General features: G+C 40.6%; 1 protein-coding gene across 1 annotated transcript in view; it reads left to right on the forward strand.

The window, feature by feature from the left end:
• Positions 1-406: 406 nt before the first annotated feature.
• The window catches only part of RABGEF1 (RAB guanine nucleotide exchange factor 1), a 63,562-nt gene continuing 46,701 nt past the window's right edge, over positions 407-17,267 (forward strand). The window contains exons 1-6 of the mRNA XM_050929686.1: positions 407-541; positions 3,113-3,305; positions 3,978-4,147; positions 6,495-6,673; positions 7,799-8,171; positions 10,176-10,305. Coding sequence (XP_050785643.1) covers positions 3,162-3,305; positions 3,978-4,147; positions 6,495-6,673; positions 7,799-8,171; positions 10,176-10,305 — 996 coding nt within the window. The 5' untranslated portion in view covers positions 407-541; positions 3,113-3,161. The remainder of the gene's footprint in view (positions 542-3,112; positions 3,306-3,977; positions 4,148-6,494; positions 6,674-7,798; positions 8,172-10,175; positions 10,306-17,267) is intronic.

The following is a 17,267-nucleotide window of genomic DNA, read 5'->3' on the forward strand; positions in this document are numbered from 1 at the left end:
GGTATCTGATGCCTAATTTAGAACAATGATACATGTTATTAACCAAGTGTCTCCATTAATTTTCTTTGCTAGATTTGGCCTTAGTATGATGTACTTGAAAAATTAAAGGGGCGCCAGCTACTTAATTTCGGTCCAAAATTTGTTTTTTTTTTTTTTAATGTTTAAAAAAAAGAGTGATTTACAAAACCTAATGTGAGCATTCTTTTTTGAAATAATGAAAATATTTTTCAGTTAAACAATTAAAGCAGAATTTTATGAAGGGAGGAGGAGTTTGGGAGTGAATTTCTTATATTCCCCTGCACTGCTATGAACCCAAACACAAGAGCATTGGCTTAGTGCCTGAGAATCAGAAAATGTAACCACCAATTCAGAAAGATTTGCTTATCTTTTTTCTTTTAGGCAGACTTCTTGTTCCAGTGCTGGTCAACAGTGATAGTGATGTCACTAGTCCATTGCATGCAGGGATGTCTGAGGGTGAACAGGAAAGGAAGCAGCTTTAGACAGTAACTTCAGCTGCCTATAAATGCACATCAAAACACAGGTTAAACAAAATAATATAATTTTAATTTTTTTCTTATTTCAATATTCATCTTCTTTCACTACTGACTGAAACATCTTACTAACAATCAATCTGTTCACCTTTTTAAAAAGGCAAAATAAACGTTATTACAAATCCTTGTTCTTGGGCTCTGATGATGTACACTGAGCTTCACTATAGAGGCAATTGTATTGCTGGAAAGTTTGAATGGAAATACTAGTTTTGTAATCAAGGTTTTCAAACTTGGGTACCTAAATGAGAACACCAAACTCCACAACTGAGCAGTCAAACAGGGTGCTGTGGAGGCATGTTATTATTGGGAAGCGCACAGTGTTGAGAAGGGGATGCTGAATGCTCTGACGTCAGACCCAGGAAGGTCGAAGCTGTGTAAGCTTCTTGCCCTGGAGGCAGTATGCTCGCAGAGAGGAGGCTTCCCCCAGAGTCCTGACTGGCTTCGTATGGAGCAGTTTCAGAGCATTGCTCATGACAGATGCTAACTTGGGAAACCTAGCTTCAATTATCTGTTCTGCCACTGACTCCCTCTATGATATTGGGCAAGTCACTTAGCCTCTCTGAGTCTCAGTTCCCTCTCTGTAAAATCGGGACAGTAGCAGTGCCCTACCTCACAGGGGTGTCATGCGGATACACACAGTAAAGATTGTGAAGTGCTCAGACTCTTTGATAATGGGGGCCATATAAGTGTTGTAGTACATAGCTAAGTTGAGAGCGCTGGCGTATCTCACGCTGGTAGTGCTAATGATGGCAGGTTTTTTTTTGTTTGTTTTTTTAGGCTACTGTAGACATATGTGGAGACCATCAGGGTAGCTGGTCCAAAATTAGAGTTGTGTTTGATCAGGTGGAAGAGGGTAAAGTCAATTCTCTCACTCTCCTTCAGATAAATGATTTGGTCATATTTATTATTACCAGCACTGAGTTATGTAAAAAAATAAATAGTATCTGTTGCCTGTGAGCAGGCTGGCTTTGATAAATAAGTGATATTGGATAAGGAAGCAGATTACTGTTAATGTAGAAGCTTAGAAACAAGAGACACTTGACATGCTAGGTGCTGAAGGACTACTGCAGACGGGATCTGAGAATGGATAAAAGACTCCAGGAACTGTACTCTCCCAACCAGAAAGGGTAGGAATATGGGGTGAAAGCGGATGGTAGCTCATTCCAAAGAGCTGAACTGTTGTGGGAGAGGCTACTGGTAGCCTGTCTTCCTGTGAAATGGAAATAAAAACTGTTTAATAATACAGTTCACAGGTTGGTTATACTAAAACCTGCTGCGTTTCTGTACTTGACTTTCTGACAGACTGAGGAGCAGTGGTGATGGGCTTTGAAGGGAATTCAGTCCCCAGGCTGGAGGGATGATGAGGATGATGTGGATGTGTTGGAAATGAGGCTAGAATGCCAATATGAGAGAAAGATAAGACCTGTAAACAAAGGTCCTAATCTTGGAGTGATGCTTGCTTCTTTGAGCAGTCCCATTCATGACAAAATACCAGTACCCGGCCCAGAGTAATAACAATGTAAAAATCAGCTACAAACTTAAGTGAGACCATCACAAATATTAGGATAACACAGGCATATGTTTAATGCACTGCTAGAAATCTAAAAGAAGTTGTTTGAGCTGTGGTGTTTTTCCCCTTGCAGTATGTACACAAGTCTTTTTATAGGAGCAAAAGAGACAGTGAGCAAACGAAGTATAGAGAATAGTGGCAGAAGAGAAGGATTCAGTGGTGCCTTCTGACTTCCCTGCTCCCTCCCTTACTAATTCCCCCCATGCTGCACAGAAGAAAGCACAGTATTTCCATCTAGTCAGCCTTGCTTTTCTGTTACATAAGATGGGCCTTTATCACATCATGCTGCATTGGTCTAAATCCGCAACGGCGTGAGACTCAATTCACAGAAAAACTTAATCAACGTGTTTTTAGCTCATTTTTTGGGGTTAACATTTTACGCGACTTGGTAGAACTGCACCAGAAGCCTTCAGGTGAGGCAAAATGTGCAGAAAGCTGTGCTGTAAGCATCTGAAACTACTGCACTAACACACAGCAGAGCCAAAACTGCTTTGAAAGATGTCAGGTCATTTAATCATCTTGCAACATTATTGTAAACAATAACAGGATTACTACAGCGCAGTCCAACCAATAAGAGAACAGCTTTCAGAGCACAACTCTGCAAACAGCCAATTGCAATTTAATGGCAGGTGAACCAATAGCTAGTTGGAATTCAGTTGAGAAATGACAGCTCTGCTGCTGAAAAGAACTAAGCCAATCAGACACTGAATTGGCCAGCGAGTGAAGATCAGCATTTTATTCAGCCACTGACGGGCCTCCTCTTCTGGGTCTGACGAGATTTCCTGGCACTGCTGGGCGGACTGCATTCCTCCAGATCTTTGTGCGTTTGTGAGCTTGACTCACAGCACAATAATAATCATCCTTATAATGATTCACTTCCCAATAATAACAGTGTCATAAATTATTTGTACAAAGCAGGACAATTATGTCAGCCCTGTGATTGCAGCTGGTAGGGAAAGTATCCAGATAATTTGAGTCTTGTCTCATTTAGCATTGCCACGGCTGTCTGCCCAGCAGACCTGGTTACAAGAGCCAGAGGGATGGTGGTAGTCACAGGGCAGAACAAAGCCAGTGGAAATCTGGACGATGCCATGTCGAGTTCAGATGCAGAGGATGATTTCCAAGACCCTGCCACTCCTACTGCGACTCAGGCAGGGCACTCGCTGCCTCTGCTGCCTCAGCAGGTAAGGGTAGTGTAAGATTGTTCTCATCTGAGCTGATGAGGTGCTTACATTTGAGCCTCCGTTATACAGTATCAGGGAATCCATTATTCCTCATGCTGAAGTCTTAAGAGTTTCTAGTTTAGTTTCCATTGCCAACTAGCTTCATGAATGAAACTGAACTCCATTTTTGCATGATAGCCAGGTGTATTACCCTCGAAACCCATACTCTCCCCTCATCCACATTTGTATTTATCTGCTGTCTTCTACACTAGAAAGAGAAGTGCTTCCTACCCTATTATAAAAATCAGTAATTCTTACCCTCTAAACTCAGCACAACTCTTCCTTGACCTGTATCTGCCAAAAGTTGTTACCTGCTCATTTTTCTCTGAACTGCTTCCTTCATTCCCTTGTTTCACTCCTGGGTCGCTGCCTTTCATGCAGCGGCTCTATGCTTGGAACAGCCTCCTTCTTCCTTTGTGCCAGGAGATCTCCCTCTCACTGTTCCTCCAATCTTTATGAAACCTTCAGACTTTGATCTCCTTGCAGACTGTGTCTTTGTGCCATCTTCGATCTGTAATCTTATCCTGTGTTTCTCAGAGATTCTCCTCTGTGTGGGTCAAGGGATCTTGTCATATACATGTTTGTGAATAACCACAGAATAATTTTGAAATAGTGATATGATTGCTTTTCCAGTTCCCAGAAGTTGTTCCGCTTAATGTAGGAGGCATGTATTTCGCTACCAGGCTGTCAACACTAAGACGCTATGAAGATACCATGTTGGCTGCTATGTTTAGTGGAAGACACTACATTCCAACAGATGCTCAAGGCAGATATTTTATTGACAGAGATGGAACTTACTTTGGGTATGTGCATTGTCCATACTACTCTAATTTTGAAACTATTACTGTGATAGGAAACATTAATTTTAAGAAAGGCAAGAATTTGTTTGCAGTCTTCTAATTTAATCCCATTTGAATTGCATCTTTTATCAGAGACTAGTGTGATTAACATACAACTACAGTTTTTAAAACTTGTTCCAGAAAACTGTCAAACTTCTTGGTACATTGCAGTGCCAAAAACCCTATTATTTCATAACTCATGATTGTAACTCACTTTACCCCAAAAAAAACCCTAAATGATGTTTTGGTCCTCAGCAAAAGTGTGTGTGTGTGCACGTGTGTGCACGTGTGCAAACGCACAAAATAGCTCCATCCAGGGAGCCAAGTTGCTCGTACATTAAAAGTTGAGTATTTGACACCATTTCTTGTAACAACATGATTGTGGCCTTTTTTTGGTGATGTTTGTTGGTATTATCTTGTAGTTTTTACCCTAAAAGGGCTGTGATGTTCCTAGGATAATTGATAAAAGCCTCTTTTGATTGTCACAATTTCAAATGTTTAATAGAATATTTGTAGAGATTTGTCGAAGTTTAGAGTATAACATGCTGTTAAGAAAGACAACTAGTATTGTGTTTGACTAATTTACAACTTGACTTCAGTGTAAAATATTCTACCCTGTTAATCATACTGTAATACTTAGAGGGGGCAAATCTCATTTTGGATAAAATTGCAATTTTTTACCTTTTTCATTTTTCCTCTTTTCTGTTGTCTGCATTTTTATTTGCCTGAATTTCAGGTATCTGAATTTCAGGTATATATAAATTCAGGTGAACAGATTAACACTACATACTGATGAAATGTGCAGCATTGTTTCAAGCCTGCAGATATTTATCCACATCCAGAATTGCCAGATTTTCTCTGAAAGAGAATTTGTTGTAGGAAATCTGGCCTAGCTCTAATTATAATGCACTTCAGAAAGCTGAAGATTAGAGTACAATCTATGTCTTTTGGAGATTTTCACTTTCCAACAAACAAATTATGCAAAATGTAGTAATATTAATCTTTGTTTTGCACATGGACCATCTACTCCCTGGACCAGTGAGAAAGCAAAGCATAATAATCTTTTACTGTTTTTAAAAGACCTGTTTACATATTATAGGTGGGGAAAAATGCAGGGGTCAAAGAACTTATTTTAAATTGTTGGTGTCTAGCAATGTTATATTCAGAACTCTGTTATCCTTCTAAAGGTCTCAAACAAGATATTAGCTTGCTTTTTATTTATTTATTTTATTTTGAGCATGATTCTGCTGATGTTTAGTTCCCCTTGTTGGCAGTAATCACTACTCCAAATAGTAAGTGTTTTCAGAATCAGATCTTTGCTTGTAGAAATATGTGTTGAACATTCTAACCTCATTTCCAAAATACTTTTTCCCAGAGGGATGTTCTTCATCTCTCCAGTTGAGGACCTAATTCTCTTCAAAGCCAATCAGTACTGTTCCTTAATCCGTCACAAAATCCAAAATAATCAAGTCAGAATTTCCTAGTATGATTAAGCTCATTTGTTTATTTGAAAACAAGTGTTGGCTTTTGTGAGCTGCTTACTGCAGGCAGCTCTCTTATTGGAAACTGAGTTAGTTGTGATATACACTGTACAACCAAACCAGCACTTTATAATACTGCAGGAAATATATAAAGAAGGGCCAAGGAGCAGGTGTGTTCTTTATTTCAGGTCATATGTTCACTAATAGGATGGATTAGTTAATGTTTGAAGATAGAAAAAAACACTTTACAAAGCATTCTGATCTAAACCATTGTTAAACACATTCAAATGAAACATTCATTCTGTTGTCAGAATACTTGCAGAAGGCCCTGATCCTGTAAAGATAACTCCACAGCCAGACACTACTTGCCCACCTAGAGCTCTTTGATGTTAGTGAGGTTTTGAGTGGGCCGAAGGATCTGCCCACCTAGTTCCTCAGCAAAATCGGGTACTTAATGAATACAATTATAATCACTGTGTTGTCAATGCGACACTAGAATCTGTGTCCTGTTTCAGTTTAAGAGATTAAAGCATCTTGAATGTTTTGTTTGCTGTGTTTTTAAACTGGGATCCCCACACTGCTAGCTTCACAGACATCACATTTTCCAGGTGGAGGCTCAAAAATGCCTCTCAAAATGTGCATTTGAAAATAGAGTTCACAGTTCATATAGGAATGAGAGCTGCTTCTTACCTTCTGAATTTGAAAATTGCTGGACTGAGTAAAATGGTGTCTCTGTTTCATGTCAGATTAACAATTAAGTTCTTTTTTTTCTCAAATTTTTTTTGAAGACTTGTTATTGAATAATATTCCCCCCCCCCCTTTCTGTTTAGAGACGTTCTTAACTTTCTGCGATCTGGTGACCTGCCGCCTAGAGAACGGGTGAGGTCAGTTTACAAGGAAGCTCAATATTATTCCATAGGACCATTGCTGGACAATCTAGAGGAAGTCCAGCCTCTTAAAGGAGAAAAAGTTAGACAAGCTTTCCTGGGCTTAATGCCATATTACAAAGGTAAATTAAAGAATAGTGATGATGTATATTGTAGCTTGATATGTGTAGTATACATAATGCTCAAAAGACTGAGTTTACTTTCTAAGAGTGTTTAAGTGTTCTGAGGTAAATACACAAAGAGGGTTTTCATGAACAGGAAGAAAATCCTGCAGCTCTGATGCTATTTCCTATTCACTGGAGTAATTTTAACCCAGATCCTCAAACATATTTAGGCTCCTAATTTCCATTTCCAAGCTTCAATTTTTGGCTTTGCTTTTGGGTAGTTACGGTGCTCTAACATCCTAGCTCTTCACATCTTTGGAGCCCCCACATAGCACTTCCACCTGCATCTTTCAAGGTGATGAGTGTTTTTCCTTAGACTTGAATGAGAGCAGGATCAAGACCATAAAGTGTGAGAAGAGATTCTTGAACAAAACTGTTTCTTTGAGTCTGCATTGGTGGTTCTCTTGAGGGCCTGCATCTCTTCCCTTGGGTAAGAGGTTGTGTGTTCGAGGTCTTTAGGAAATGTTGCAACAGCTATTTATTATTACGAGTATTGTGCCTAAATGGGCTAAATACTTTTTGGACATACAGTAAACAGGCCTCTGCCTCAAAGAGCTTACAGGCGACACAGTCAATTTTTTTGAGACAATAGCAAAACTACTGTGTTTTGCATTGTTCCTTGTAGGCACATAATAGCATTACCCAAGAGATCTTATCTGAACAGAGTTTATATTAAAAATAAGCCAGTATAAGACTGGCCTTGAATTGAAGAGAATAATGCCATACATGTGACTTCACACCTAACTTTACTCAGATTTTTTGGTCTTTTTCTCAGTCTTGTGATCCTTTAGTTATTTCACAACTTGAACTTTGGGCTTAAGCAGTCATCATAAACCTTGCAATCATAAGGTTGTTTTTAACTGGAATTTAAGGCATATATAAGCTCTCAATATGAATATGGCTAATTTCATTATTGTAGGCTGTGTCTAGCGGCAAGCAACCTTGAGTATATCTTTCGTTGCCTCTGGCATTGTTTTAAGAAAAATTCATGCCACTTTGATGCAGTAATTAAATTCCACATGAAAACATTGTGTTCTGTTCTTCATATGACATTCACTGTTTATTACTTTTGTTGTTGTTTAGAACACTTGGAGCGGATAATTGAAATAGCTAAGCTTAGAGCCATGCAGAGAAAAGCAAGATTTGCAAAGTTGAAGATCTGTGTTTTCAAGGAAGAAATGCCCATCACCCCATATGAATGTCCACTTTTCAACTCTCTACGTTTTGAAAGAAGTGAAAGTGAGACAAAACTGTTTGAACATCACTGTGAAGTAGATGTATCTTTTGGCCCCTGGGAGGCTGTAGCTGATGTATACGATCTTCTGCACTGTATTGTGACAGACCTGTCAGACAAGGGAATTACTGTGGATCATCAGTGCATTGGTGTGTGTGATAAACATCTGATAAACCATTATTACTGCAAGCGCCCCATCTATGAATTCAAGATTACTTGGTGGTGAGTTATTCTTTTCAGAAAGTGCATAAAAAGTCTTTTCTAGACAACAGTTGCTTTTAATATTACCTTTTGCAATATGTCTGTGGAAATGCATTGCTGCTGAGATGCACTGGAATTGACCTGCTGAAATGTTGGTTAATGCTTAGCTGTTCAGCAAATGGGAGCCTGTTACATGATAACATCTTGAAAAACTAGCCTGAAGCAAGATTGTTGGCTCAGGTATCTTAACTTGACACCTTCTGAAAGGTGCCCACCTGCTTGGTGCCTTTTCTGTAATGGCAGGGTCTGAAAAGTGGACAGTGCAACTTTCACTCACTTTCAAGCAAAGTCATGGCTGCTGGTGGTGGTAGCACCATTTGAGAACGTCGTGGCTTCAATTTTACCAGCTGGTGTAACAGTTTTAGTCACGTCTGCTAGATTGATCACTCTATAAAGCCAAATACCACTCCAGTACAAAGATACTGACAGTGCAACTCAGAAATACCTGGTAATTTAAATAAATAAGGGAAGAATGTCCTAATGTTAAGGTTGGTTGTGATTATTTCAGTTTTTCAAAAATTAGCTTTGTTGAGAATCTGCATTACAAATCTGTATTATAATTATTCAGTTATTTCCATTCTTAATGACCAAAAGAACATCTAACAAATTCAGGCTACGTTCCTTAATACATTTAGGACAAATTACAAAAAATTCACAAAAAGCCGGTTCTCAGCATTAGAAATTCTAAATATTTACTACATCTACAAGTAAGAAGCTGTATACAAAATGGTCATTTGGAAAGGCTTTTGGAAAATGGGAAAACCCTACTGGTATGCCCCAATTAGCAAAGAGAAGATGGACACTCAACACATGAATTACTGTAAGCTTAACTCTTCCAGATACAATGATAATTCCACATGATTCTGAAATGGAAGCTGGATGGTGACACTTTATAAGCCAAGCCCTGAAAAAAAAATTGTTACATGATGAATATCCCTGTTGTCCTCCCTGCTTGTAGCAATAAGAAATGTAATTGTTGACTTTGTAATTAATCTTTGAAGATTACTCCAATTACCAGCTAATGTGTCTTTGTAGCACATTTTCTTTTAGACTGAAAGAGGCTATTCCAGGATCATCTTTCTTCCCTGAAAGTGATAGTTGAAATACTGAAATTTGTAAATGTCTCTGTTGAAAGCTCAAATACATAATTTTATCCAAAATGTAGGAATATATTTAAATCCTGGAAACATTACTATAATATGGAGTATCTCAAATCATCTCCAGTATTTCAAGAAAGACACTTGGGTTGGCCTCAAAATTTAATCTTGGAAATATTAATGTAAATTGTAGGCCCTCATGTTACATTTCATTGGATTGATTAATCTAATTTGTTGACCAAAAAGATCTTTGGGAAGACAACTTGCATTTAAGATGTTTATCAAGAATTTCAGTAAGAATCTTTGAATAGCATGTTCTGAACAAAAAAATTGATTAGCTCTCACCCATACTGTTTAATTTAGGAGATTACAGTAAATCTTTATAAGGCTGTACTTGGGAGCTCATGACTTTGTGTATCTTTGTAAAGGAACATTGTCAAGTGCTCAGGTTTAGGATTAGAATTTAGGTTTTAGAAAGGAGAAGGGGAAAGGGAGAGGATAAAAACATGTCTTTGAATCTTTTTTTAAAGGTTAGGATTCCCCTTCAGTCTGAGGAAAAACAGCAACACCCTGCTAGTGCATGAGAATCTAAAACTGAAATACTCTAGAAATGGCAAATGAAACTAACCAAGGTAGTTTCACTAAGGCCTGGTCTGCACTACAGAGGTAGGCCAAAGGAAGCCGCTGTAAGTCAAACTGTTAATGTATATTCCTACACTACCGGGTCCTTTACGCTGACCAAGTTGTCTCTAATGTTGACTTCTGTAATCCACCTCTGCAGAGGCGTAGCACTTAATTTGATTTTCATGGGTTGATCTTGAGGTAGTGCAGATGCAGCGTTGTGTAATTTGACTTAATTGGCCTCCAGGTGGTGTCCCACATTGCTCATCTGTGACCGCTCTGGAGATCATTCTCAACTTTGCTGCACTGCAGCCAGGTACACAGGAAAAAGCTCCTCTCCTGCTAAAATCCTGGGAATTTTTGATATCCCATTTCCTGTTTGATCAGCATTGGGAGCATGCCAGCTTGAGCACAGCTAATCATGGAGATTACATTCCCCAAACGCTCTCCAGCCTGGTCTGCACGGGAGGTGGTGGATCTCATCGCTGTGTGGGGAGACGTCTGTGCAGGCAGAGCTCCGATCCAGCAGAAGAAACGCTGACATCTATGCAAAGATTGCTTGTGGAATTGGGGAGAAGGGCTGCATGAGGGACACACAGCAGTGCCGTGTGAAAATAAAAGAACTTTGCCAAGTGCGCCAGAAGGCAAGGGAGGTAGTCATTCTGGTGCTGAACCCCACACATGCTGTTTCTACAACGATCTGTATGCCATTCTCCAAGGTGACCCTACCAGTACCCCCACAAGCAACTTGGACACCTCACAGGTGTGTGAGTCTAGGGACAACAAGGAGGATAATATGGTGGATGAGGATCATGGGAGACAGTGAGCGGTGGATCCATTCTCCCTGAGAGCCAGAAAATATTTTTAACCCTGGAGCCCTGTGGGTCACAGGACGTTACGGTGGCCAGCCGTGATGCCGGGGAAGGCACCTCTGGTGAGTATATAGTTACAGTCAAAGTCCAGTTAAACTTTAGCAGGTGCACACATTCAGTGGTATTTCATGTTTACTGTGAAGAAAAAGCGAGATGCTGTGGTTCTTTGCTTTCAAGAGGCTGCTTCAGCTACGCAGAGGGTGGCCCCAAAAACTACTTTTTATGTGGACTGGAATAGTCCGGGAATCCTCCATGGATATCTCTAGAAAACTTTCATGGAGGCACTCTGAAATCCTTTGCAGAAGGTTTCTGGGCAGTGCAGTCTTATTTCTTCCACCATGATAGGACACTTTCCCACGCAACTCCTGAATGAATTCTGCTAGCATCATTGTGGTACACAGCATAGCAGCATGAGGACCGAGTCTATATCCAGACGCTTGCAGCATCTGCTTCCTTTCCACCTCTGTTACCCTCAGGAGACTGATATCTCATAGGGTCGGCTAGGGGAAATGGGGAAAGTTGTCATTAAAAGTGCTCTTATAAGAAAAAAAGAGCATGTAGACCTCCCCCACCCCATATTCCGGATCGCCAAACCACGCGGCTGCTAATGTGCCTTTACTGTGCTTGGCATGGGTTGGGAAGTAGTTTAAGTGGCTGTTAGGGGACAGGGGCCCCACATGTGAGATTCTGCAATTTGAGAGTGAAAACGCACCCCCCACCTTCGCCCTGTTTGTAAACAGCTTTCCATGGTACTATAGGGAAGGGCTATTGTTTGACTAGCTACCTCTGCTCCCGACATGAGCCTGCCATAAACTTCAATAAAAGTGCAGTCACGGGAGGAGCTATTCACCATAGCTGGAACAGCAAAACGGTGCAGTGAATGGTTATGGATTCTGATTGTTATGGCTTGCACCTAGTGTAATAAGGGTGGGTTTTTTTTGTTTTGTTTTAATGAAAACAGCCTTGCTATGGAAACATCCTGTGCATGTACAATAGCTCCTTTCTTTTTCCCATGACTGACTCCCAGCTGAAAATGTGTCCTTTGGCACGTCATCAACACCTGAAAGCAGACTTTCGCTGATTAGAAGAAGGTGAAAGAGAACACGGGAGGACATGTTCACTGAGATAATGAACACCTCTGGGACAGCTGACACAGCTGACCACAGCTGAGAAGGTGGAGGATTTCACTGTCTGAGAAGTTAGACATGGACATGGAGAGCAGGAGAGCTTCCAATGAGCAAGAGTGTGCGGCACAGGATGAGATGCTTTGGATTATGACTAAGCAGACATATTGAGGCATCTGGTTGAACTGCAGGAACAGAAGAGGTCCCTCTTCAGACCCTGGTGAACAACCAGCCAGCCAGCATCGCCTGGCACAGAATCACCTTCCCCAAAGCATTACCTGAGGCGTGGGAGAAAAGTCCATTATCCCTTTCAATTATCTCGGGAGGAGGGTACAAGGAACAGAAGGTTCCTTTGATGGTCTAGAATACAGTGTTATATTACATAGCTAAAAATGTTTCTTCTGTTCCAACTTTACAACCCCTTTTCCCTAAGGCTAATTTTTTTTGTCTGTTTTCCCTCTTTACTGTAGTTGTTAAATAAAGTACATAAATGGATTTGAGAAACAAATGTTCTTTATTGAGTAGAAACAGTGGGCTTGGGGGGTAGGGTTGGCTTTACAGGGACAGTGATACAAGCCAAGTGAAGGTTTGGGAAAGCACAGTGCAGACAAGCAGCTCATGTTACTGTGACTCATTACTGAAACGGCTTTTCAAAACCTCGTGGATACGCAGCGCCCCTTGCTGTGCTCTTCTTATTGCCCTGGAGTCTGGCTGTCAAAAATGGCTGCCATGCAATCTGCCTCAACTGCCCAGCCATCCGGAAAATTTCCCCCTTTTTTCCCCACAGGTCTGAAGCACATAGCAGGCAGCATAACCATGGGGGTGTTCTCTTCACTAAGGTCCAACCTTGTTAGTAAAATTCTTCAGTGCCCTTTCAAACTACCAAAGGCACATTCAACCACCATGCTACATTGGCTGAGTCTATAGCTGAACCATTTCTTACTGCTGTACAGAAGGCTGGTATATGGCTTCATGAGCCATGGAAGCAAGGGGTAGGCTGGGTCCCCCAGGATAACTAGAGGCATCTCAACATTGGTTTATGTACTCTTTGGCAGGGTGGTCTGGTGCCAAGATAGGGATATGCCTGCTATCTATCGCCCTACTCATTACGGCAAAACCATCCACTTCCACATTCAAAAGTTCTGCAGCCATTGCTAGTCATCCCATACTCGCAAAACAGTGCAGTCCCACCAGTCAGTGCTTGTTTCATGGGACCAGAAACAGCTCTCAACAGAGTGCAGCTGCTCTGTGACTGCCAGCAGCAACTGTGAATTGTGTTCCCCCCGTCCCCCCCAGTGCCTTGCAGCAGAGCTGTTTGCAGGACATTGCTGTGTTCCATGTGGCGAACACTACTTCGGCTCTGGAAATACTTCAGGAGAAGGCGTGAGGTGTTTGAGATGCTCACAGCAAGAGTGCACAACTGAGCAGGCTCCGTGCTTCTGGGGTTATGGCGTACGTGTGGCAGTTTTAAGGCGCGAAAACCACTGGGTGGTTTGCCGTTGATATGAGGGAGGAAGGACGGTGCCTCATGGGATGCTGACGCAATGTTCCCATTCTCCCCTGCAACGTTTTGGTCCCATGAGGCATTGCACAAACTTCCCAAAACACACTGTGGCAAACTGCACTTTGGGATAGCTGCCCACAGTGCACTGCTTTGTGCATCAGTGCAGGCACTGCTAGTGAGGATGCAGTCCATTGAGACAATAAGTATGGTGTGGGCATGCACAATTGCCTTAATTTGGAGGCTCCAGGTCGAATTAGATAAAGTTGACTTAAATTTTGTCATGCAGACACGCCCTAAGTTGAGTGAAGACTTGAATGAGTCCTTCACTTATCAGCTGGCTCCTCAACTTTGGTTTCTTTGTAGGGGAAGGGATCCTTAAGCAACAGACTGAACTTTCTGCTAAACAGCCTCCTTCAGATCCAAAATCTGAAACTTATGAGCCCAAGATTCTTGTTAGGAGAAACACTTTATTTAATGACTATGTTAAAATAAGACTGGTTTGTCTGGGTAGTTCAGTGGTGCTTGCCCAATTCTCATGTCTTTGTATAAATGGGACATTGATCTGGTCGGACTTTTCAGCATTGTTGACAGGAATGGGAATCTCAGCTGCAGTGATTAAAAGCATACTTTTGGGCTTGACTGTGTTATGATCACATTTTAGAAATTTCCCAAGAGAAGCTATGACGGGGATTTTGTACTTTCTGATTATGTTGATCTCGTGTGGTAATATTCTGGCACTAATATTTTTGCCAGTAGATTATATGGTAACTTATTCTGGTTCTCTATATTAAAAAGAAATGGACAGGAAGAAAAAAATCTTGTTCTTGTATCATTTGTATCTTAATTAAAGCCCTTAATTGCCACATCCTCTACCAGACATTGAAAACTTTAAATCCAGTTTAAAGAAAACCCCAGACATAAGAGCCATTGTGCTTTCATTATGAGCATACTTTCTGTGTCTTGTGATTTAATTTGTGAGCGTTAACAATATTGCTATTGTCTGGACTTGTTCTAAACAAAAACTTTTACAGTGATTTAGATGTTATTACTGCCTAATACATGTTCATTTTTTGACAGAAACTGAGAAGAATTGTGCAGGAGGATGTCAGTGGAGTATACTCCATAACTGCTTTAAATAACTTTATTGACTTAACTTTTCTTGGCGTATACCATCACATTTTGCAAGTTCTAAATCTGGAAAAAAACAAAACAAAACACTGATCTGTTAACCCTCATATATATTTAATGAATGCTGTATAGTTGTAGAATGACTCCAAACATCTGTATAACACTGAATTTTTTTCAGTGACCTTAGAACCTCTCTTAGGGCTTATATACTCAGGGACATCATAGAAAATTAATCTAGATAATTAAAGGTGTGACTTTAAAGTGGATTAGTTAAACTTCATTAAATCTCTTTGTGGGTGCTGTTGTTCAGAATTAAACTGAATTAAGGCCACTTTATCTTAGTTCACTTCCAAACTGAATTAAGTATCAGAGGGGTAGCCGTGTTAGTCTGGATCTGTAAAAGCAGCAAAGAATCCTGTGGCACCTTATAGACTAACAGACGTTTTGGAGCATGAGCTTTCGTGGGTGAATACCCACTTCGTCATGCATCTGACGAAGTGGGTATTCACCCACGAAAGCTCATGCTCCGAAACTGAATTAAGAAGTTCTTGCAGGGTTTTAATTCGGTTTAACTAATCCACTTCATATTCACACTTTTAGCTAACTCAGATTAATTTTCCTTGATGTCCCTGTGTAGACAAGCCCTTAGTCAAACACCCTGTCTCTATTCAGTTATGTCCCTGCGGATCTCTCCTCCTATCTGCCTGTTTCTCTATCTCTGCCTAGTCTAAAGTCTGGTCTACACTAGGAACTTAAATCTGTATAGCTACATCTCTTGGGGCATGAAAAATCCACGCCCGCTGAGAAACATACTAACGTAATCCCAGTGTAGACAGCGGTAGAAGAATTCTTCTATTGACCTAGCTACTGCCTCTTGGGGAGGTGGATTACCTATGCCATCGGTGTAGGTGGTAGTGTCTAAACTGAAGTGCTCTAGCAGTGCAGCTGCAGCATTAACGTGTAGACACACCCTAAGGGCTGGTCTACACTGAGGGGGGGATCGATCTAAGATACGCAACTTCAGCTACGCTATTCGTGCAGCTGAAGTCTAAGTATCTTAGTTCGACTTACCTTGTTGTCCTCATGGCGACAAGTCGACTGCCATGGCGCCCCCGTCAACTCTGCTTACTCTTCGTGCCAAGGTGGAGTATGGGCGTCGATTCAGGGATCGATTTATCGCATCTAGCTGAGACATGATGAATCGATCCACGATCTGGCAGGTAGTGTAAATGTAGCCTAAGTATTTATACCACTTTGTCACTGTAGTACCTGAGCACTTGTAAGGTATTTTTTCTGTGCAGAATCTGTCGCTTATCTGGATAAACATCAGAGCCTCTGTTCCATTCTGATAAATGGATCATGTGGTTGTTTCATGTCATCAACATAGTTTTGTTATGAAAGACATGCTGCCCTGCCTGTTGTCAAAGGAACAGTAAGTGCAGCCTGTTTAGCCCAAAATGTACTTACCTAAAAGTATGGTGCATCTTTCACAGCATCTTTCGAGAGGATGCCTATTTTTTTTTGGTTCTCCAGTGATACTGAAGGGAACCTGCTAATAGGTTGTGGAATATTTTGTATAAAAATTCCAAATGTTTTCATTGTGCAAATTGCAAAACCTAGATTACAGTGAAATCTCTGCTAATTGTAATGATTTGGGGGAGAGACATTGTTAAAAACTGAATTCTGTTTATTTTTTAGGTTGCTGCATGGCCAAATATTTGCATTAAAATTATTAGTTTCTTAAACCTCTGTATATGCATTGACCAGTGGTTTGAACAGAGCAAAGAGAGACCTAGATCCTATTATCAGTTTTCCAGCTAACTTGTTGTGTGGCCTTGGGCAAGTTGCTTAACCTCTTCATGCTTCAGTTTCCCATCTGTAAAAAGGGAATGATGATACCTCCTCAGCTTTGTGACGCACTTTGAGAGCTTAATATGAAAAATACCAAGTGTTAAATTTTAAAAATTGTATGTCTATAAAAGGCACCCACCGGGAATGGGATGAGGTTTATTTTACTTTAAGGAAGGTACGTTTTAGTATCCTGACAAGTTGACAGTTGTTTCTTGAATGGTAACTAGAGATCCGTAGGACCTAAGAACATAACAAAATGCTACTCATAAGGGTCCCTTTTGCCTACATACCACAATACTACACGATGGTTGCATGGCTGTGATACAGTGCGGAAGATGTTATGTCTGCAGGCAGCTAAATAGTGGATCAAAATAGGTGGCAATTAATGGTTGAAATTGGTTGGGACTTAAATTATACACTTTGTCTTATGGGTGCAGAGATTTTGTTCCCCTGGGAAGGTGCTAGCATCTTTGTTGACTGCCACTGGCACAGTTTACTTCTTTCTCTCTGCCTTTCCCTGTTCCTGTTTTTCCATTGAGCCCCTCGATTTGTTTTTGCAGACTGTTTTGAAACCTAACCCTTAATTCCTGATCTGTTCTTTACATTTAACATAGCATGTAACTTTTTTTTTTTCTAAGTATTACCAACAGTAGGAGCAATAAGATTCAAATTTGTAGAGCCCTAATGTCCCGGAGTCCCCCTGACAGATTGTGTAGAGATGTAGGGAGTCTATTAGGGAAACATTATACAATCTAGTATAATATAATATAGTATAGTATAGCAAAGAATTAATTCATTAACCTGAAAGCTGTAGACATCTTTTTTTACCTTGGCTTTCCCAGCTTCAAGCACTCACTGGA

This window comes from Gopherus flavomarginatus, chromosome 19, assembly GCF_025201925.1.
Source record: "Gopherus flavomarginatus isolate rGopFla2 chromosome 19, rGopFla2.mat.asm, whole genome shotgun sequence".
Classification (NCBI taxonomy): domain Eukaryota; kingdom Metazoa; phylum Chordata; order Testudines; family Testudinidae; genus Gopherus; species Gopherus flavomarginatus.